The 23,909-nt window shown below is 33.1% G+C and overlaps 1 protein-coding gene across 8 annotated transcripts in view; it reads right to left on the bottom strand.

Moving 5' to 3' along the window:
- LOC138701098 (transmembrane GTPase Marf-like) overlaps positions 1-23,909 on the bottom strand; it is a 50,737-nt gene that overhangs the window by 8,229 nt on the left and 18,599 nt on the right. For 5 of the 8 annotated variants that reach the window (XM_069827682.1, XM_069827681.1, XM_069827686.1 and 2 more), the window contains 7 exons: positions 22,771-22,878; positions 19,614-19,634; positions 13,728-13,881; positions 11,336-11,652; positions 9,231-9,438; positions 8,353-8,576; positions 2,319-2,396 (listed from right to left, as the gene is read on the bottom strand). In XM_069827682.1, coding sequence (XP_069683783.1) covers positions 2,319-2,396; positions 8,353-8,576; positions 9,231-9,438; positions 11,336-11,652; positions 13,728-13,881; positions 19,614-19,634; positions 22,771-22,878 — 1,110 coding nt within the window. The remainder of the gene's footprint in view (positions 1-2,318; positions 2,397-8,352; positions 8,577-9,230; positions 9,439-11,335; positions 11,653-13,727; positions 13,882-19,613; positions 19,635-22,770; positions 22,879-23,909) is intronic. The other 3 variants (XM_069827688.1, XM_069827687.1, XM_069827689.1) reach the window with 3 other exon arrangements.

Genomic DNA, 23,909 nt, shown 5'->3' with positions numbered 1-23,909 from the left:
AAAATGCCTGGGAGCATTTCAGTCTTATATCGTGTACTAATGTATACTCCTCGTTGCACTGTATTAATACAGTATTACATAGAGCCATTCTTGTTCAAAGTCAGTTTGTATTGTGCTATGTTTATGCTAATGTGCTGGATTTTAAATCTATTGGCTTATAACGCAGGAACATTTGCCACTGAAAGCAAATGTCAGTGGACCATCATGTCAGCTGATCAGAACTGTTTTGTGAAGCATATGAAACAGAAGTTTCTTATCAAAGTTGCAATATTAATAATTAGCCACCAGCGTGGCTCAGTCGGTTAAGGCGCTTGCCTGCTGGTCTGAAGTTGCGTTTGGGTGCAGGTTCGATCCCCGTTTGAGCTGATTACCTGGTTGGGTTTTTTCCAAGGTGTTCCCCAACCGTAAGGTGAATGCCAGGTAATCTATGGCCTCATCTCGCCAAATATCATCTCGCTATCACCAATCTCATCGACGCTAAATAACCTAGTAGTTGATACAGCGTCGTTAAATAACCAACTTAAAAAAAAGATAAACTTATGTAGTAAGACACTTCTGTTCATATAGCCTTATAAGAACAATATCTTGTCTTTCTCATTATGCTATTTTATCATGTAATATTAAATAAATCTGAATGTTATACAAAAAACTTTCTTTTGAGTACGAAATTCAATTTTCAATTTACATTTTCAGTGTCCTTCATAGTTCAAATAACATTCCTACATCATACTGATGTCATTAGTGTTGGCGTTAATTTCTTATAGATTCGAGGTGATTATACAAAAGTATACACATACTGTAGAAGTGTGTTTGAAACTGTAGTTTTTGAGGTACAGCATATTATTAATGCGAGAGAAATTAAGTTTCAACTGACAGATAATAAATAAGAGAGATGCCTATGAGGATTTAAATGTCTCACTGTGGTGGTGAAGCACCACATGTCAGAAAGTATTTGATAATTTCTAAAGCATTCTGAAAAATAAGATGTTTTCGACAAAATAATATATGAACAATATTTTCTTCCTAAAAATAGTGCCCATAATTCTATAAAATCTCTAAGCAATGTCATGAAAGGCACATGCATCACAGGCAAGACTGAAAGAGAACTTCATATACAGAATGATCGAAAGTCTGTGCAAAAATTTTAAGAGCCGACAGAGCGTTGCACGTCAAACAAGGAGTTGGCATAGTGGTGTTAGTCCAGTAGGTGACATGAAACTCGGGAGAGCCATGCTGCACACAACACATCACCCACCCGATGCGTAGCTACAAGAGATGCTCGAAGTGGCTAAAATCACCCTCTAAACAGAGCTCAAAATGGCGAACCATTGGTTGTCAAACTCTCGCAAAGATTCTAGGACTAAAATGAATTGTATCTCCAATTGCTCCTAGTCATTTAATGACGTAGTGTACACTAACATATTCAAGTGACTTCACAGTAAAAGTTCAGGCCAATAAGATCTAGTAATCTTCCTGGACAAACAACAGGCCTGTCACAGCCAGTCCACCTATGTGGAAAAATATTATGCAGGAACTTACAAACAAAGCACATGAAATATGCTGGGAGACAATCATGTTGAAACCACATGCTTTGCCTCACTGCTAAGGGAATCTACTACAGGTGCGCCAACATGATGCTAACCACATGTTGCCTGACAAATTATCCCCTTTGCCACCACTCAACATTTTTGCATGAATCTTTGAACCACTCAGTATAGAACATTAGTACCATACTGAGTTCCAACCTTTATATGAAAATATTGCTCTTACAAAATTAGAAAAATCGTATGTTAAAATGACAATCTTAAGGCAAACTACCATTCTATTTAGTAAGAATTTAATTACTGTAGTAACATCAAACAGTCACCTTTCAGATTTCAATGGCATTCGATAAATAATTAACGTCAACACAACACATTAAACAATGGTCAGTGTATTAGTTCATTTTAGAATGAACATGCTTGATTTCATTTCTCAAATAATGAAAACTATTTTCTATGTATTAAAACTGCAATAAATTACGAACTAATTATCTAATGATTTTAACTTTAGTATCATACAAAATATATATTAAGCAAAATTATTACGAGCTAAACTTTAACATTAGACGATTTTCAACTTAACAAATACTCACTACAGTGACATTTTCTACAAAAATAAAAGTTACAAGAAAATAATATACAGAAAGCTGCTATGCAACAATTCTCAAGATTGTTTTTCAATTATTTGAAATAGAAGGTTATCAGTAAGGAAGTGGCAGGTGTTACAACAATATTAGTGCAGGCAACTGATGCATCTTTCATTTGCTGCACACATACCGTTGATATTGGTACAAGTGCCACCTCTGTTTGGGGATCTTCAGTTGGTGAACTTGTTGTCCGGAACCATGCCCGACACTATTGATGATAGAGTGATATTTAATATGATAAGGAAAATACACAAGGAAAACGTTAAGAGATACTATAAGTAACAGAACAAAAAGTAAACACACTTCCTTAACAAAAAGAGTTTTACGAAATTCATATACTTCAATTTTGAAAGAAAATCTTTGTAAATATTGCAAGATTTAGACATAATCTGAATTTTCTCTATCATTCACTATCTGAAACAAATTTGAGATAAAACTTCTGGAATTCGTAATGAAGAATGGACACTTTTATATAAATGTATTAACTCAGACTATCTTAATTACCATACAAAAAAATAACCGAATTTACACATTTAATCCCCCACAATGATTTTTAGGACATCTTTTTCAGAATTTTATTTTCTTTGCCTGATTTCTCCAGATTTCTTTAAAGAAAGTGGAATACTCCTTTGCCCTTCAACAGCGTTTTTCGTGAAGATTGCAAATATATAAAAAATAAGCATGGAAAAGCCAATATTTTTATTCATCCCTTTTGTAATGAAAAATAATTCTTCTGAAGACAAGGAAGGTAATTTGGATTTGTTCATCATCCTCTTATCATTTTCTCCTTTTGGAAAGTCGATTCCAAATATGCCTCCATTCGTCTCTGTCTTCCAAGCTTTTTTCCCCGTTTAGTTTATCTCACTTGTATCCCCATTCTTGTAAGTTCTTCTGAATTTGATCTATCCATCTTTCGCATGGTCTTCCCTTTGGTCATCTTCTTTTCACTTTTAAATTTAATATTCTCTTTGGCAGCCTTCCCCTTTCCATTCTGTTAAGATGCCCAAACCAGTGAAGCTACGTCAGGCCTAGCAAGCCGGAGATGGGTAAAAGTTTGCTTTCAAGAAACAAGTATACCTCGGAATGATTTGGATTTATCTGTTGAAAGTAACGCAGTGTGAAATACATTACATTCATTTCCTTTATATAATTAACAAATTAATTTTAACACAAAGTTCTGCCTCGACACGGGGAACTATTAACCCATATCTGCCTAGTGTTGCGTTTTCGCAACAGTCTGCGTTAGCTATTTTTCTGCAAAAATGCAAAGGAGCCTGCAGCACAATAATTAACTTCCATTTCAGTTTCATGTGGCGGTGGAAAAATATTCAACAAAAAAAAGTCTTGGGCATAAATGGGTTAATAATGGAATTTCACAAGGGTCAATTTTAGGTTCCTTACTTTTTCTAGGGTTCATAAATGATCTTTTCCCCTAATAAAAGATGTAGCTCATCCCATATTATTTGCAGATGATGCAAGTATAATTACAACCAATAACTCCAACGTATTCCAATTTTCAACAGAGGCAGTTCTCTTCAAAATAAGTGACTGGTTCTCTGCCAACAAATGAGTATTAAATTGTAACAAAACTAACATAATTCAATTTAAATCCTGCCCAAATTCAATCTCACAATAATTAACAACAGGTGTCTAATAGAAACAACATCAACCAAATTTCTTGGCTTACAAATCGATAATATGTTAAAGTGGAAAAATCATATTAAAGAAATTACTCCCAAACTTCATTCAGCATGTTTTTCTATTAGATCTAAGCAAGAGATAGTAAATATCAATACCTTAAAAACAATATACTTTGCATACTCCCACTCAGTAATGAGTTTTGGAATAACATTGTGGGGAAATTCTACAGAAAGCAACAATATATTCCTACTACAAAAACAAGGAATTAAAATAATAGTAGGTGCCAAAACCAATTAAAAAAACTACAAATAATACCCATGGCTTGTCAATATATGTTTTCATCAATAAACTTCCTCATACGTAATCGTGAAAACTTTGTAACTAATTCAACAGTTCATAGCATAAATACTCGTCAAAAAATTACTTTCATACTCCATAGGCAAATATATCGTGCTATCAAAAAGGAGTGTGTTACAGTAAACATTTTTAATAGTCACCCTATGGATATAAAATATCAAACTCTAAACATAAGATTATTTAGGGCAAAATTAAAGAAGTACCTAATTTCTCAAGCCTTCTATTCTGTAGGTGAATTCATGACATTCCAATAACACTGCATGAATATTTCTGTCTTGTATTAACTATCAATACTAACTCCTTGTGTTGTACTAGTATATTGTAAAACTCTTCTGTATATATTTCAACTAGACTGTGACTATAAGACTTTGTAGTACTACTAAATTTATTTTTGACACGTTCCATATTCTAGCTGTGAAGTAATGTACGAATATCATGAAATGTAAATAGATACAATACAACACTAAAGATCAAATTAAAGGCATCAGAACTGACATACAGCAATACAAAGAAAAGCCACAAAATTGTCCATAATTACTGAAATGTAAATATAGCCTATTTGTAGCTATTTAGTATTAAACATTGATTTGATTAGTATATAAATTATTTGATGTTATTTATGACCAAATTATTCTCGATATTTTGTAATTCTCGCATAATTCCTCTAGATTTTTCGTCTCCGAATTTTTAGAGAAAGGGGGAATATTACGTAAGTAAATACGGTAACATAATATTAGATAAAAAGTTAGTAATATGGCAAATAATGATTCAGAGATAACGTACTACAGTGCCACTGATTAAACATACAACTCATTGCACATTAGGCTACACCCATCTAGCTCATTAGAGGAAACATTATTTTAATGGTACTCAAAATTGATCTAATTTCTCCACAGAACTTAAAATATAAATTATAATGCAACACAATATCTCTAGTAATGAAATACAGGTAATTACATATTTAGTGGAGACCTTATTGGTCACCTACAGTTCTAGCAAGTAATAAAGTTAAGCTTAAGAATATTTAACTCTCTAACATTAAGCTATACTCAATTAATGTGGCATGTATAAGAGAAGAGTTACATATTTTATATAAAAATATGGGCTTAACAAATGACAAATATTAAACACAAAATGTACAAAGTAAAATATGTGAATCAATAAATGAATTAGGTGTGCAAACAGATAAACTATTTGGGACTAAAGCTGTATACACAGCAAGAAAGCGACCATAGTACCACGGAGTGTAACTACAGTCCTGTGTCTAGTGTTATTCTTGTTCTAGTGAGTGAGGTTGAGATTGACATGTATTTACTAGCCATGAACTCAGATAAAAATACACCAACAATGAAGAAAGGTATCAGTGCTTTCTGCTATGCTGTTTTAGATGAGTGGCCATCAGACAAGAACATGGTTATGACTGAAGCTCGGATTGTTATGTAATTGTACACCAGTATCTTATTCCTTTACACCTATAGCTCTAGAAGCATAAACCTTTGCAAATATAATTATTGCAATTTGAAATTAGATATTTTTTACAGTTCTTGATACAAATTATTTATATACATATTTTTAATACAAAAAACTACATATTTTATCTTTTCAGTTGTGTTATCGATTTTAAGAGATGTAATGTAGTTATAGTGAGGTTCAAGTAAGATTATTTCGTAAGAAGCTAATATGGCAGTCTTTTAAATGTTTCCAAATAACACCAAAGAAGCTAAACCACAATGCTAACTGAAACAATAATACTATTTATTTCTGATTCATTGTTCTGATATTAACATTTATTTTGTCTAGCAACTTTAAATTCAATGGTTTCACTAAATAGTTTACAATTCATAAGACCTAACCTAAAAATTCATTTTGTTTGATGACATGAAATGATTAATGTAACTCTGAAAACCAAAGACCACTTTAAAACGCATGCTGTTATGAGTATTTATTAATTGTTGCTATATTATTTATCAATATTAGCATTATTACTTAAGTTAAAATTCCAAATAATATTCACTAGTAACTTTCGTTCTATAAACATTGGCAGCATCTTCAAAGGCGAACAATGTTGTCAATGTAACAGTTAAAAATAGCTGCCAGTTGTAGAATTTGTTATTACCGAAATTCGAAACAAAGTTGGCAAAAGAAAATTACACCTGACAACTAGAAAAATGTAGTAATATGGAGAAAAATGGTTAGGTTTCAAAGGTATAAAGTAACAAGACTTGGAGTGTAATTCTGGAACAACCAATGCTTTCACAGATAAAATTTGCAGCTCAACAGACCAACAATTTCAAGTTCCGACAAACACTGTTTGGTTGGTTAGTTCGTTGTGCTGCACTTATTCCTTCCTGTAGTTGTTGTTTTCTAATGCCAGGCGTTTGACAATAAAGTCATTTGACCTCTTGCACTCCAATATTTTTCAAAGATATTATCATGACCAGCCACTGAAGCACAGATTTTGAGGTGTTCTGAATCCATTTCTTGGTTTGAGTTGCACAATGGGCAGTTAGGGGATTGATATATTCCAATTCTATGCAGGTGTTTGGCCAAACAATCATGGCCTGTTGCCAATCTAAATGCAGCTACAGACGATTTTTGTCGTAAATCGGGAATTAACTGTGGATTTTGATGCAGGGAGTTCCATTTTTTCCCTTGGGATTGAGTTATCAAATTTTGTTCGTTGAAGTCTAAGTATGTAGATTTAATAAATCTCTTCACAGAGTAATACGTAGATTTAGTAACAGGTCTGTAAGTAGCAGTGCTGCCCTTCTTTGCTAAAGCATCCGCATTCTCGTTTCCCAGGATTCCACAATGGGATGGTATCCATTGGAATACAATTCTTTTATTGAGTGATATTAATTGAGAGAGCATTTTAGTTATTTCTGCTGTTTGAGATGAAGGTGTGTGTTTAGAGATGATTGATAGAATAGCTGCTTTGGAGTCTGACAATATAACTGCATTCCTAAATTTTGCTTCCTGTAGTAGCAAGGATTGGGGAGCTCTAAATTTCGAATGCAAAATTACAGTATTTCAAAGTCACTTTCAACAACCACATTAAAGAATTAATTTTGCAACGACAAAAAGTTACAATTTTTGCATTTACACTGGTGATTAAGCATAAGGTATCTATTTGAATAGGTTTTTCTTTTTATAACTTGAAGTCGATAAATTTTTTTTATCTAACAGTGAAAATCAAAAGGTTCTGTTACTCTTTTCTTTAGTTAGGTTTTAACTTTACATGTTCACAATGATATATTTAGTCAAAATACACCCACCATTTATATCTTCCATGTCCGATGCATGCATATCCTCGTCATGATCCTGGGAGCACTAAGTCATGCAAGGGCAAAAATATTGATAGAAAATCATCAGCCCTTTGGGATTGCTAAGGGTAGTGCATGTGACTGACAACCTCAGCACATAAAAGACCAACTGATTCAAAATCTACACAATGACAATAACTACAGAAGACTGGAAAACGATATTTGAGAAAGGCCAAAGTCCATATAGGCCTGTAGAGCCAGGAAAGATGATTGCATGGGATGAAGCTATATCAATCATTATAAAAGTGCAAATGTTATTACATTTTTAATGCTATACCTACATATTTCTATGCATACGTTGAGGACTGTTGCTACATTATGTACATATTTTACAATGTGATATTACACAAAAATCCAGGCTGAGTGACTTGAATGACAAATAATCTTGGCAAAATGGTATGTCTTGCTCATTTCTCTTACAGATAATGAATAATATTGAATTAGTGAAATGGTGGTAGAGCATCCCAAAAAGCCTGCTACAAATTCCATTTGGACAGGGTCTGAACCCAGGGCTCCAGTGAAAGAAGCCAATGTATAGGTAACAGTGACCCTCACTTTTGATATAAATAACAGAAACAGGTACAAGTTTTCATGCTCCGAAATGCTCTGTTTATGCTGCAACTTTTTCGAACCCCCAATTTTCTTTGAAGTCTAGTGCACATACAGGAAGGAAAAATGAACCTGCAGTTGGATACGCAAATGAGCCACAATTAGATTACCATGAAAGAATATTTGTAGTTTATTATAAATGTTAACATGCTAGAACAAGGAGAAATACTGTGACAGAACCATGAATTTTTAAATTAAAGATACCATGAAATAGTACATTCATTGCATGCTTACCCTTTGTGAGTAGTTTGTTAGTGCAATACTATTTGCTCTTTTGCCTGCAAATCTACAGATGATAGAAGTAAAGCCCCATGAAAACCTAAACTCCAAATCCTCATGGAAATCAGCACATAAGTTGTCGCAATTCAAGCGATACAAAATCTCGAAAGGTTCTCGTCGTGGTAGAACATTGAGAGAAACTTGCTTTTTATCAGCTGGTAGAAGAGCTGACATACGTTCTACAAAAAAAATACAGAAGACACATTTTTTAAAAACAATTTCCAACAAAAATTTCAACCAGCTTACATAATTTAGTATTAAGTTATTTGGTCTCAGAAAAAAAAAAAAAAAAAATGTAGGAAAATATACACATTGTACAAACATCATAGGAGAAAAGAAAACTGTGACAATAGTAAAATTAAAAACTACAATAAAGATACTGTAAGAACCTACAATTGTACTGTAAACCTACTACTCTTAGGATAAATCCATTTTGTGTTAGTATTTATAATGTCTTTAGATATACTCAATTTATCAGAATTTTGGAGCATTATTATTTTCTCATATTGTAAGAGTGCTTACATTTAAAGGTCTAACATAATTGTTTCATTAAGAGTGGAAATTTCTAGTGCTTTCAAAGAAATTAATTTAATAATCACAGTTATTATGCAAAGTGGTTAATTTCGAACATATTGAAGTGTCTACTGATTTAATGCAAATGGTATTAATATTTCAGCACAATATTTCAACACTGTTTAATGTTTTCCATGAACAGATTCATTTAATATCTGCTAATTTTTTTAGTAACTCAAATTTACTAGTAACCTTTGTACAAACATATTTTATTGTATTGTCAAAAACAATTCCTAGATACAATAATTAACATTTATTACCTGTCATTTCACGTTGGCTGTTTTCAATGTTCATTGCTAGTGCTGTGGACAACCTTGCACGGAGATTACTACCCAACCCATTCTCCACATGGAGATGAAGTTCCTTTTTGTACACATTGAGGACAAGTTGTTCCGGATGAAACGGCAAGTTAAACTCATCAACTAAAACAGCAAGGCGCCGAATTTCTTCACTTAAGGCTTTGGACACCTGAAATTTGAAACAAATAACCTATAAACAGATGTACTGATCATTACTGTCACACTTTTTCTGAAGGAGAAAACATGTAAATCCAATTGTAATTTAAAGCTGTAAACAAAGGTGTAATTAATGAAGACAGAAATTTGTCTCTATGATAAATTGTTAAAGACACAAAAAATAGGAGCCAGAAAATAACTTCAATGAGTATTTCATTACCGACATTTTTATAACACTTAACACAAATTATATTATTTCATGCATTTTTACTGAAATAAATGGTACTATCTTAATATCTTTTTCCTTCCGTCAATACTTGAATATGATCAGTCAGTTCTCTAATGATGCTGTATCAATTATTAGGTTATTTAGAATTGATGGAATTGGTGATATCGCGATGGTGCAGTAAAACTTCTTCTTTTATATGTTTTTTCTGAAGTCCCCGGCAAAATGTCTATACATTCCATATTAATTTATTTCGGTTATAAGTTTTTCACACTTCCACTATCGATATTTTAAACTCCAGGAGATAGGAAACGCCATTTATATGTTCTAAATCAATTTTGCTTGAAATTAGGTTTGCCATGAATTTTTTTTATTTATTTATTTATTTTTTTTACCAATGCCACCAGGTTGTCTTTTCGACATTTCTGGTCTTCTTTCCTGCCAGTGGCTTAGTTGTAACCCACTTCTGAGTTTGGAGCATCTGGAAGGTGGAGTTACATTACCCCGATGATAAATATGATAGGATGATTATGATTACGTGGTGCCAGGAGAGATCTTAAATCTAAACTTAATCTAAATTCCAGACCATGGACGAACACAGGAATAATTCCCTTTAAGAAAAAATTCCTGTGCTCTAACCGGGACCTCATGCACTATAGCCTGACCACTAGACCATGAGGCTGGTCAAGCCATGAAAATGTAAGAATGCGAAAATACAGTATATGTTCATTGTTAAGATGCAATCCACTTTGAAATTCGTGGAAATTCGAAGCTGCCCATGCTTTCCCCCACCAATCTTGTGTCCTTCAATGATGCTGTTACTGTTTTAGAAACAGTGTAACATTTTTTTACATACCTTAATGTAACTGAACAAATTATGGAACAATTATCACAATTTGAAAACGATGTTTATTCCTTAGGAACAAGCAGTTCAAAATAACCAACTTTTTGTAAAATGATTACATGTTATTAAATAAAGATCACGAAAGAATAAGATAAGTCAATGTCCTAAAATTTTCTGGACTGGAGTTCGAAATATAATGTATCAGCCAGCTTTGGCTCCAAGCAGCTAAGATTTACTACAAATAATCTTACATTCTTCAAGAGTATGTGTCATAAATATGAGTATGTTTTAGAGATTCAAAGTTGGCTTAACTGTGAAATTCTAAATTGCTCTTGTGAAAATTTTACTAATTTGACTTAACTTGTTCTCCCCATATCGACTCCCATTAAAATAGTGTTGTAACTCGAAAACTGTGATTTGTAAAGATATGCTATTTTCTAGTACAATACTGATGTAAAAATATTTTAATAAACAGGTACCAAAATCTTTGATAATTTACTATTTTATTATTAGAATTTCATACCTCCAGCTAGTAAAACAGTGTTGGAAATAATTTATGAAAGTAATATGTGATTTTCAACCTAAGACAGTATTTTACTGGGTGTGCGATATAGTCTTCAAATGCCATTTCAGATGTTATTAAATGTCATTTCAGTTATACGTTTTTCTCACATGTACTTTTGAAAACCTCGGGGGGGGGGGGGGGGGACACAACAAGTTAAAATCAGCCCAAGTGGGGACTGAGTCCATGTTCGAGTACAGTCTCAGATCAGTAGACACATGGCTGCACCAGTGACAAAAGGTAATCTTGCAATTCAATAAAACTTCCTTATGACCTACCCTCTGTTCCACATCCTCTACCATCTGGTGTATCTTATCTTTCATTTCTTGAGTAAGAAGCAGCAGTTGCTGCTCTGTGAAATTCAATTTGTCGTGAATTTCTTTCTTAGCTACAACTTTCTCTGTTTTCAGCTGTTGCGCTCGATCATACGATGCATCCATAATAGAACGTATTTCGTTAACAATAAGTTTTCCTCGTTGTGAATGTTGTTCAAACTTTGTCCTTACTGCTGATTTCGATATACATTCTTCAAATTTTCTCTCGAAATCTTGGAACTCAAAATATCGGTTTGGAAAGCCCTCTGCTAATGCACCACCTGTAACATCAATATTTTATTATAACATATATGTTACTACAATAGAATCTCTATAATCCGAACACACTACCAAATGTACATACAATATTGGAAAGCATAGAAAACGAGGATTTTTTCGTTAAACTTTCTTGTACCGAAGATATGTAAATAGGGTTATTTGTATTATTTAGCTAAATACAGTATCATTTATTTTGTTTCTACTATTCTGTAGGTTTTAACTGCCAGTTTGATTATTGTACTTCATACACTGACTTCTACAATTTTCTTATATTTATAATAGTACAGTTTTTTCTTTCAATTTCGGGTAGAGCAATTCAATATGCTTGAGAACCTGAACTATTCCCAGTCTCAATTAGTTCGGATTATCGAGATTCTACTGTACATGTGTTTTTATAGTACATGATCTGTGGAAGATGAATTACATAATTCCTAGAAAGGAGTAGTAATGGTGACAAATCTTTTCTTTTTCCTTCTCTTTATCAAATTCCTTGACTTTTTTTCCCCCCTTCTTTCTTAATGTTAAATCTGTATACTTTCAATTCGCATTTTCTTAATTGTTTGTATTTATAGGGTGCGGCAGTGGAATATGATGGTTTTTATAGCCCTGTTGTGGGATACTCAGGACGAATTAAAAGAAAACACATATACTGGAAGTAATCTAGTACAATGTAGTTTATTAATGTCCGATTACTTTTTAAAAAACTACATTTCGTAAATAGCCTCCATGGCAACGAATACATTCCTGCAATCTGATATGAAATTTCTGCATAACTTGCTCCAACAAAACAGGTTCGATGGCCCTAATTTCGTTTCTTATGTTTTGTTTCAGCTGGATGATGGAGCGAGGCTTGTTGCGATACACCCTATTCTTTGAGATAACTCCATAGGAAGTAATCAGCTGCAGTCAGCTCAGGAGATCTTGGCGGCCAGGCAATGTCTCCAAATCATTAAATTAATCGTCCTGGAAACATATTTCGCAGATAGTTCATTGAACCATGAGCAGTGTGCACTGTGGCGCCATCTTGCTGGAACCATAATTCGTCATCAAAATTAATTTCATCAGGAATTTCCAACATTGTGAACATTTATTGATTCTGTTCTGAGTTGACGATCACAGTATGGCCATCTTTTTCGAAAAAATAAGTGCCAATAATTCCTAAGGCAGAGACACTACACCAGATCGTTACTTTTGAACTGTGCAGTGGTTGTTCCCACACTTGCTCCAGTAGCGGAAATTCTGTTTATTTACATAACCAGAAAGATGAAAATGTGCCTCATCCAACATTATCAGTCTATTCAGAATATCCGGATTAGCATTCAAAATGTCAGTAAACTGTCTACTAAACTGCAATTGAGGAAGTTTATCAGTGAGTTTAACATGATGTAAAATTTGAATTTTATATGGACATTTGAGGTCACCGTGTAGGATGCGGCGAAAACTTCTGTCCAATAGATTCAAAGCCATTGACTGGCGCTTGCAGAGTAAGTTAGACTTTGCTGCACAGCTTCTCTAACTTTCGCAATGTTCTCAGACTGTTTTTGCTCTACCAATAAATTTATCACAAACACTGCCAGAATTGTTAAATTTACTCACCCACTTTAGGATAGTGTTTCGGGATGGAATTCTTTCATGCTGTGCAATATTCAATTCAATCCTAAATCTTCTCTGCACACCAGTGATCGATTTCAACTCCAAATAAGTTCCTACTGTGAACACACGCTCTGCCATAGACTGGTTATCCATATTGTCTTTCACAACAATGAGAAAAACAATTGCATGGCTTTAGGATCACATTACCAACACTGCTGCTGATTCCTTCACTCAAAACTGCTATCAACAAGCGCATTCTAAAAACTGTCATATCCCACTGCCACACCCTATATGAGTTGCAACACTATTGCAAATTCCATGTTATACTTTCATGAAACACTAGAGTTGAATTAAATAACTCCAAATCTTATTATCATATTCTTTGCAGTACTAATGCTCTAAATGACCAACTATAAGTACTATAAATGTAATCACTAATCATACTAAATTTATTATGAATTGAAGTAAGCTTGCTTGTTCTTACTGTGTGCAGGCTGGCCTTTCTGCTCTTGTAACCGAGCCTGTAATGCCTCCTTTGCTGACACAAAGAAGATCCTCTCATTAGCTTCTTTTTGTGTGCACACTTTCAATTCCTTGACTAGGAAGTCAACAGCTCGTTCCATGTGTTGACCTCGAACCTGCAAAAGTCATTTCAGTGAACAATAATTAAAATAAAGTGGCTCTTACAATGTAACAAATCTTAGAGCAGTCAGTTGCATTTCCTCACAATGATTTTAAAATCATTCATAAAAACCGCACACTAAAGCTTCAATATTTAAAATAAGTTTCTATAAAAAAGTGATATTATTTCATAAGAAATACAAAAATGAATGACTGACAGCAATCAATAATGTGTGTGAAAGACAGACAAACCTATGACGTATTTAAACAATAGTAATTCTGTTGTTTTCTTCTACAAAATCATCTTTGAAAATGTTATTCCCAATTTTAAAATTCTTATTCTCAATGTTCTTAATTATGGCATTGGTTTTAAGGACCTACACCAAAATATACATAAAATAATTTTCTGAAGTTAACAACAGAGAAATGAAGGTCAACTGTTAACACAATACATACTTCACTGACTGTTTTTTAGATACCTTCGAAGTTTAGGTCCTTAAATATTGAAAATCTATATACTACATAATGAACTGGAGTTTTATTCTACAAATTATATTATCATTTCATCTAGAAGTTGCCTTCTAAGCACATAACACTGAATGTTGGAGCAACATAAGGTAAGGATTATGGTTACTGCTTCTAAAATCTACTTATATAAGAAGTGGTTATAAAGAGGACTTTAAAGAATGGGGAAAAGTTATGTATGAGCCAAAATGCAGTTTATATATTTGGACGTATTTGGTTGTACTTTAAACATTCTCAGCTAAAGTAATGGACACATGCTTTAATGTTTTAATACTCAGAACTAATCTATACAAAATGGTTTTTATTTTACATATGTACAAGAAACAAAATTAAACACAAGTGCAATGACATATGAGATCCATCATCTGTGCAGGTGTATAAATCACTGGTATTAAGAGATGTTAGAAAACTTCTCCATACTTAATAATTCAGAAACACTGTGAATCAGAAGTAAAACACTGGTAAGTCCAGGCAGATTTGTTTATGAGAAAGGAAGCAATAGTGATTCACATTTTTTTTTAATCTTCATTGTTATCAGATACAGAGACTTAGGAAAAGTTTATTTGTTAATTCTGATTGTTAAGGAGCTGGTATCCAGACGTTCGAGATGGGCAGGGCATGTAGCACGTATGGGCGAATCCAGAAATACATATGAGTGTTAGTTGCGAGGCCAGAGGGAAAAAGACCTTTGGGGAGGCCAAGACGTAGATGGGAAGATAATATTAAAATGGATTTAAGGGAGGTGGGATATGATGGTAGAGAATGGATTAATCTTGCTCAGGATAGGACCGATGGAGGGCTTATGTGAGGGCGGCAATGAACCTTCGGGTTCCTTAAACGCAAGTAAGTAAGGAGCTGGTAATTCTTGAGAAGATGAACATCAAATATTTGTAGGAGGAAAGCAGTAACTTTGTCTCAAAAATAAGTTAAGTTGGACAATGAAGTAGATGACTGTCTTTGAAAGTGTTTTTGGCATTTAATGATCGTTGTTTCCTTTTAATGAAAGACAATGATTGATGTAAATTCAATAATGAATTTGGATATTTGTATATCCCAATCATGAGAAAAATTTTTTCCATTCTTGCAGTTCACAGAAAATGCTGGTCACATGCTAGGAATGGAGCCAAACAGCTGTTGAGAAGGATATAAATAATTATTATGATTATTGATTTATAGTTTTAGTACATAAAAACACTGTTATTATTTTCCATTACCATATGAAGTCATTACTTCAAGAGTTTATTTTTTGAATTATACTAATGTACACCAATTACCGAAGGTGCAATAATAACAATACACAATCTAAGTGTTGTACTATAGCTTATATTTTTTAGCTGTGAAAAAAGATAAATTTATTTTGGTAAGCACAAGCACAGATGTGCTCACATCATACCTTACAGAAATTATAAAATTTGAAATTCTAACAAGTTTGTGAACATAAGACAAGAAAATTACCGCAGGTAACATTAGAGGACTCCAATTACTGCAGATATTGATTTCACTGTCATTCTCTAAAGCTACTAAAATAACAATAGTATTCTAAACCCATGACACATTACAATATGAAACTGACTAAATGACTTTTTGACAGCCCACAATGGTTGACTCGATAAAAATACTTCCCACTGGTATAGAGGCTGTGGAGAAAAATATGGTTACAGTGAAACAAACAGCATAAACACTGAGTCAAAAAGTTAACATTTAAATAAAAGATAATCTAAAATAATTCCAAAGCGAAAAATATACACCCACTGAGGACTGTCAACATTCCTCTAGGCTGCAAAGTATTTATAAAATTAATATTCAATACACACCATGCTTACTTTTAAAACTAGAGCATTGCAAGCACATTCAGTCTTATTCTATGACGATCACAAACACAACACTGGTTACATGTCACAGATACAATATAGTCCATTACTTCGACTGAATGGAGAAATTCTCTCTTCAAAATGTTTATGTTCCCATGCTTCCTCGAGTAGGTTTAAACATACATTTTAAGGCTCTACACATAGGACTATACAAATTTAACTTTGCTTGTTGCAATTAGAAAGTGCAGTAGCTTATAAAGTGGTCACAATTTCCGTGTCAAAGCAACAGTAGCAAGCTAGTCACATAGTTCTGACAAAGTGAAAGTTTACTCCTGCAATTAAAAAAATAATTCATAGTAATGGATACATACTTTTAATTTCCTTCCTATCTGCATTTACATTTCTTCCAGTAACTCCTGAACAAAGATCTACCCAATGTCTATGCCAGTTTCCGCTAAATTTGGTCAGTTTCCATTTTTCAATAAAACAAACTTTACGAAATTGTAACAGAGTCAACTCTTTGGACAGCATTTAGCATATACAAGAATATATATTATTTCATTATGAAGCTGTGTGAAATATGCGGAAAATTTACTGAATTCTGTTGCAGTAAAGATGCTTCCTGTAATAATACGTAAATTAAAATTTATGTTGTTAAAAGGGAATAGATTGTAGAAGAATTTATACTATCCACTAGTTAAAGAATCTAAAATACGGTAATAACAGTTTGTTCACGTCACTTACTACATGCAAATTAGACTGAAATTAAATGAGAATCCCATCTTTACTATTTCATAATCGAATCTGGTTAACAATTTTTTTAATACGAGATTTTAGACTTTCAAGATGACTGCGTTCCAAAATTAACTTTTGGGTATTCCACAGTGTAACATCTTCGTTTTGATATTGCATACAGATTTCATCTTGAAGACAAAGAGATGCCACATGAAGCAAGGGTACCTGCAAAGGGGATGGGTCCAGTAAGGGCAACTGCCCCTACTCAGAAGTCAGATGTTTTTACTTTTTAATATATTATGTATATATTTTTCATATGCATTGGTTTTATTACAACACATTAAGGGAGAGACAATCAGCACAGAAGTTACTTTTAAAAATTAGTATCATGAGTATCAAGAAAGAGATTTGTCCTTACTAGAGTTGCCAGGTGTCCCTTATTGTAACGTAAGGGATGTTCCACATTTGAGGCCAAAGAATTTTTATTTTATTGGGCTATTTTACGATGCTGTATCAACATCTCAGGTTATTTAGCGTCTGAATGAAATGAAGGTGATAATGCCGGAGAATGAGTCCGAGGTCCAGCACCGAGAGTTACCCAGCATTTGCTCGTATTGGGTTGAGGGAAAACCCCGGAAAAAACCTCAACCAGGTAACTTTCCCAACCGGGATTCGAACCCGGGCCACCTGGTTTCGCGGCCAGACGCGCTGACCATTACTCCACAGATGTGGACAGGCCAAAGAAACTTACGCCATTATGTAAATTGTGTCATAGACGTCCAACAGGTTTTTATTTTTATCTTATACTATCTTTTCTTTTTGGTACAGATATGATGTGGTAGAAATTCATACCTTATTGAACTAAGGCCGGGTTCCATTTTTGCTATTTTCGGATTCCTGATGATTCTTAATAAGAAAAGGATTCTCTATTAGATCACAAAAGCTGGTAGTCCAACTCCCAATAGTTCACGAGAATCTGTTTGTTCAAGGTCAGAAGTCAATGTCGTTCTTGGGACACGAAGGGCGAAAATGTGGACTACCAACTTCAGAATTCACACTAATGGACAGCTGCCTGAATAACATGGACAATCACCTTCATGGTTGAAGTTTTCTTCATGTTTATAAGACAGTAGTCCACAATCCATTGAATTTCGTTTTCTGCCTCTCCTGGAAACCTCATAATTGTGACACCTGCTCTTAGTGAAATAAAGTACGAAAATATCATCGAGATAATGAAGCAAATAATGAAACTCTCTCGCTTCTTCAATTTCAAAGTATGCTATGTTCCTCACAATAGCTGTGCATTATTACTGGTACAATAATGTTGTTGGATTGGGTGTAGCATGAGTTAAGATATGAACTGTGTTTAGAATATTTATTTAATAATTTATATGAACACAGCCGCTGAAATTATATCTAACCAATCGAAATCCCATATATTATTGACATGCCTTCTAAATTTAAATAATACAAATAAACTGATGGTTAGTAATTCATACAGCAGCTTCAACAGTGTTAGACTCCTTGTATTTTCCTCGAGTTAAATATTGCAACTGATCTTTATCTGCATTCAAAAAGTCTGGGAACCCTAGTCCGTACTGAGATAAAAATTTGGACCCATTGTGCTTTTCTACTCTAGGCCCAGTTGGAGATGTTATGTTCCAATACACAGTGTAATACCCAAGTGTCTGCTTCTAATGTTTAAATAAACAATATACAATTAAAATTAGAAAAATATGGATTAACGGTAAATAACAAAGAGATAAAGCAGTTTTTTTTATCAAGTTCGAAACTTGAAATTAAAAAATGTAGCAATCTTCATTTCAATATGGAAAACTATAAAAAATTATGAAGCTCCAATAGTATTAATAAAAAATAATTTAATAAAAACTTACAATAAAACATCTTACAAGAAAACAAACCATTAAAATAAAATTTTCTCTAATCAGTCAGCTGATAAGATTCTCAATCAAAGACTCTAAGATTCAATTTCACGCCTTGGGTCAGGTTTTCTTTACTTTCGTTTTCCTGCATTTGTTATTCCACTATTGTTTGCTTACCTCTATATCATCTAATTAGTCTAAACAGACTTTCTAGTTTAAACACCAGTAGTTATTAAGGAGTTAAAAATATCAATTCTGTATGCTCTGCAGCACTGATGAATTAATATGACAATGCCACATAATTGCTGTGCAATATGTGTGACGAAAATGCTAACAGAATGAACAAGAAGAAAGTAACTGATCCTCTACAGAAGTAAGATACAGTAAAAATAGGAGTCATAGAGACAAAAGGAATGATAAAGAAGAATCTAACAGCAAGTGCAATTTGCAGCATAAGAGTGTACACACACACACTATACTATAGGTTACACGCAACATCTAATAGGAATCCTAATTTGAGCCATTCTTGACTATCTCGTCATTAATCTCAACCTACAGAAGCCCTTTCCATTGAACACTGTTGTAGCATGTATTTTGACATTAATTTTGGATCACATCAGTTACAGCACTTCAACAAGCAGAGATAAAACAGAGCTAGCAAGTATTCTTATCTTTCAATGCAATCGTGAGTGTACTTTCTTGCATTATCTCACTGTCAAGGTGGTGCTAGAATTTCAAACAAGACAGAAGCGAGAAGCAGACATTAAGATAATATACTTTGACTTATAGTCTTACCTCGCTCTGTTCATTTCGTTGCTTTAAAAGGAAGATGGGAAAACAAAACATTAGGCTTAACTATAAAGTCACTATATTATTATCTTGTAATTATATAGTTAAATATAAATTTATAACAGTAACAATATCAAACTGGAGCGCTTCATTATGCTGAATACAAATTCAGATGGTTATTATTAATGAAAAACATAACTTAAAAATTATATAACTAAATATTATTTACTACAAGGTAATAAATTATCATATTTACTCACGTAATGTCTCACCCAATATTTATAAATATTTCAATATTCGTGCAAACTTACCACTCATGTTCTCAGGGCAATTTTTATTAACAAAATATTTTCTAGACTTTCCTAAAATCTTTCTTTTGACAAAATCGCAAAGTGAATAAGGATCCTATCAGTGTATTACATTTTAAGATTGTTTTGTAACCCATACTCTATGCACGAACTTTTTTTTTTCATTTCGTTGATTTGCTCTTGGTTACTATGCCATTTAACTGGTTAATCAATCAATCTCTCAAACATTAATGAACATGTCAACTCCATGCCGATTTCACAAAGCACCTCCACTCTGTTCTATCTGTGCTCAGATCTTCTCAGTTGCCAAGCCTCATCTACAGGCATTCTTTCGTGATCTCATCCTTCCATCTACTTCTTGGCTTCCTGGAAGTCTTTTTCTTTTTGAAAGTGCTTCAATATACTTTCTTTACACTTCTGCGATCATCGATGTGTACATGTCCTGTCCACTGTAGTCTTTTTGGCATTTGCTAATTTTGTGATTGAAATTCTGTTGTATAATCCATTAATGTAGTTGTTACTTTGAATTTTCCACTTATCTTCAGTTGAGTAAAAAATTGGATCAAAAATCTACCATAACACTTTGTTTTCAAATATCGTCAATTTATGTTTTTCCCGTGTGATAAGGCTCTATAAACAGTAGGCCTACTGGTTGGATTGTTATGTATAATAAATGTTTCAAGTCTCTTGTTATAAATTTAGATGATAGTTTATGAATGCCATAAAAAAGCTTTGTTTGTATTATGTAACATATTAAGAATTCACATTTCCTGTCATTACATCTATCAAAACACCAAGAAACTTGAATGATTAACTGTTTAAAAGGTATTATTATTAATTTTGAGACTTCTTGGGATAAGGTTTCTTTTATTTTCATTAATGTTTAGACCAATTTTTTGTGCTGAGATAATTAGTACTACAAACAGATTTCATACTTCCAGTCACTTTTCCAGATTAATAGTAGGTTATCTGCACGTGCAAATACTTCATGTTGTCCACCTAGATTTATGCCAGCTGTTATTAATTTCAATTTTCTAATTATCTTCTTTAATGCAATATTAAACAAAATTGTGGATTGGGGATTGGGAAATTGCCTTAATTCTGTTTTGACAGGAAATGCTTTTGGCTCAATGCTATTTTATACTCTACATACTTACAGTTCCTCTATACATGTCTTGTATAATCTAATTAATTTTTATGGTATTTCAAATTCTGCCATTATGTTCCATAAACTTGAACATAACTGGACATTCACTCTTCAACATTCGCAATCCAACATTCCCTGGATATCACGAATACTGACCTTCACTGCACAATTTTCACCAAAAATTTCCATGTTTTTAATTAAACATTCGTAATTGTTCTAATTTAGGGACCTTAGACATTCTAAACTTGATTATATTTCAAATAATTTGTGCCACTGCACTACATATGGAAAAAAAAAAGTGTTGGTTGGTTTCTAATATTTGGCTTGTTGGAGTTCTTCCATTTGCCATCTGATTGCCAGTAGCATAGTGCTAATCCCGAATGTCAGGATTTCTATTCTAAGCTGATACCAACAACGTAGTTCGCCAGTATGGAAGTCCTATCTTTGAATTTACAATAAATCATCGGCCTGGGTGGCACAGTTGGTATAGTACTGGCCTTTTATGCCCAAGGTTGTGGGTTCGATCCCGGCCCAGGTCGATGGCATTTAATTGTGCTTAAATGTGACAGGCTCATATCAGTAGGTTTATGGCATGTAAAAGAACTTCTACAGGACAAAATTCCAGCATACCAGCGATGCTGATATAACCTTAGCAGTTGCGAGTGTCGCTAAATAAAACATAATTTACAATAAAGCAACTCAAAATGAATGACATCAATACCATAAATGAACTCTTTTGCCACTATTTCCGATATATTTACGAAATTAAATAACAAATAATTGATATGTCGTATGACAATTATGAGACCAAACGTACGATTATAGAATGCCAATAGGAATTGTTGATGAATGCTGTTCTGGTACATTCCAACACAGAAAAATGGTCCATATGTTCTAAAAGACAAATTTTCCTTAAAAAAAAAAAGATAGAGGGTGGACAATATGTAAGTAAATATACCTAGTCGTTATAAAATTATTTACCATCATAACTGATTAAATTACACGCAGATAAAAGTACAAATTCTTGTAGTTATAACGAATGCAAAACAACAAACAAATAGCAAGTATTACTACATTCAAATAATTATATTTATAGGATTACATGAATGTCAATAGCATTTGTCTATAATAAAAGTTTTTCAATATACTCATATCCTGCAATTGTACATTCAAATGAACTATTTTTTTTTTCCTTGCTTTATAACATTAACATTTATAATACTCTGGAACAAATTAATTTTAGTCTTATTATTTAACAACGCTGTATCATTTCACGTAGTCATACAAAATAAATTTTTAGGTTAGGTCTCATGAATCATAAACTCTTTGTCAAACCAATGAATTTCAAGTTGCCGCCACCAGACAAAATACATTTTAATATTAGATCAATCAATAATAAATAAATAATTATTATTATTACTTACATAGCATTGTAATTTTGCATGCTCTAATCTGGTTACAGTTTGCAATATTGAAAAGATGGCTATACTAGCTTTATAGGAACTATTCTTACATGAATTCCACTATAGTTTAGGGTAATAAAATTAAAGTGACATCAAAATGACGAGTAAAATATTTCCTGTATTTGTATGAGGTTCCAAGCACATTTAAAAAACAATAACAATGTTAACATGATTATATATAAATTAATACAAATAGTTTTTAAAGATCAGAAATAACATAACACTATTTTACAACATGAACTTACTTGATCTAGAAATTCAGGTTCCGTAGCTGATGCATCCCATCTGTTATTTAAAATGAAAATATTTGGTTTGGACAGTTTTGTGGATACTTTATGGAAAAAGTTCTTTTCCTGAAAAACACAGAACAGAGTATTGTGTATAAAGATTTAAAATTCAATACAAAGTGTATATGATAATGTGAGCAGAAGTCCCGTTTTGAATGGGACAGTCCGGTTTTCAGACCTTCTGTCCTGGTGTCCTGACAGTTCTTGTTGGAATACCTATCAGTCCCATTTTGTGGAAAAAAAAACATCTTTCTGAACAATGCCCCAAAATGGAATGATGTTAAAATGAATGTATATATCATACAAACAATTCTGAGAAATGTTCTAGCATTTCTCCTTTCATAAAGATTGTGATTCAGAAACATTGCTTAAACTCTAAAAAATTTGGCTTATCCCTGCCTTGACCCGGTATTCCTACAGAAAAATTTTTCCAGAATGAGCAAAATATGAATATCAGAGAAAACACTTATTGAAGGCTGACACAGTCAAATCATTGTTAATTACCAAAATTAATTTCAAATATAGTTTCTTCTCCCTCACCCTCAATATCATGAACAAGAATATGAAACTTTTTATGGAAATTAATTTGTTTTTTTTTTTTTTCGTTATATGTTTAACCTCCTTCTTTTTGGATCTTACAAGCCAGTGCCCTAGGGGAGAGAGAATTCTTATACATCACACATGAGACATGGACAATGGAGGGACTCCCCTGGTGAGGGATCAGCTCGATGCAGGGAGAAAAATTCCCCTTCTGGTAAAGCAAATCTAAAGTGTATTATATATAATTACACGTTACCTGTCACTGCAAATTTCCCAAGGTATGCCCAGGGAAGACAATTCATTATCAATAACAGAGAAAATTCCTTGTCCTGTGTTGCGATTACTCTGTATCAATGATAAAAGAAAAATGGATATTTGACCCTGCTGAGAATTAAAAATAGATACAAAGCGGGGATAAAGTTTTACTGAATTTGCATCAGTACTACCACCAACAGCCTAGAAAAATGGCGTTATTTCCAAAAGTTCAATTATTTCTTTGTCTCACTTGCTGTGTATTGAACTAATTCAGAATACTTTGTTGTTGTATAACCATATTT

The sequence above is a fragment of the Periplaneta americana genome, chromosome 6 (assembly GCF_040183065.1).
Source record: "Periplaneta americana isolate PAMFEO1 chromosome 6, P.americana_PAMFEO1_priV1, whole genome shotgun sequence".
NCBI classification, from domain to species: Eukaryota; Metazoa; Arthropoda; class Insecta; order Blattodea; family Blattidae; genus Periplaneta; species Periplaneta americana.
The sequence above is the reverse complement of the archived record's forward strand: the minus strand, read 5'-3'. Positions and strand labels throughout refer to the sequence as shown.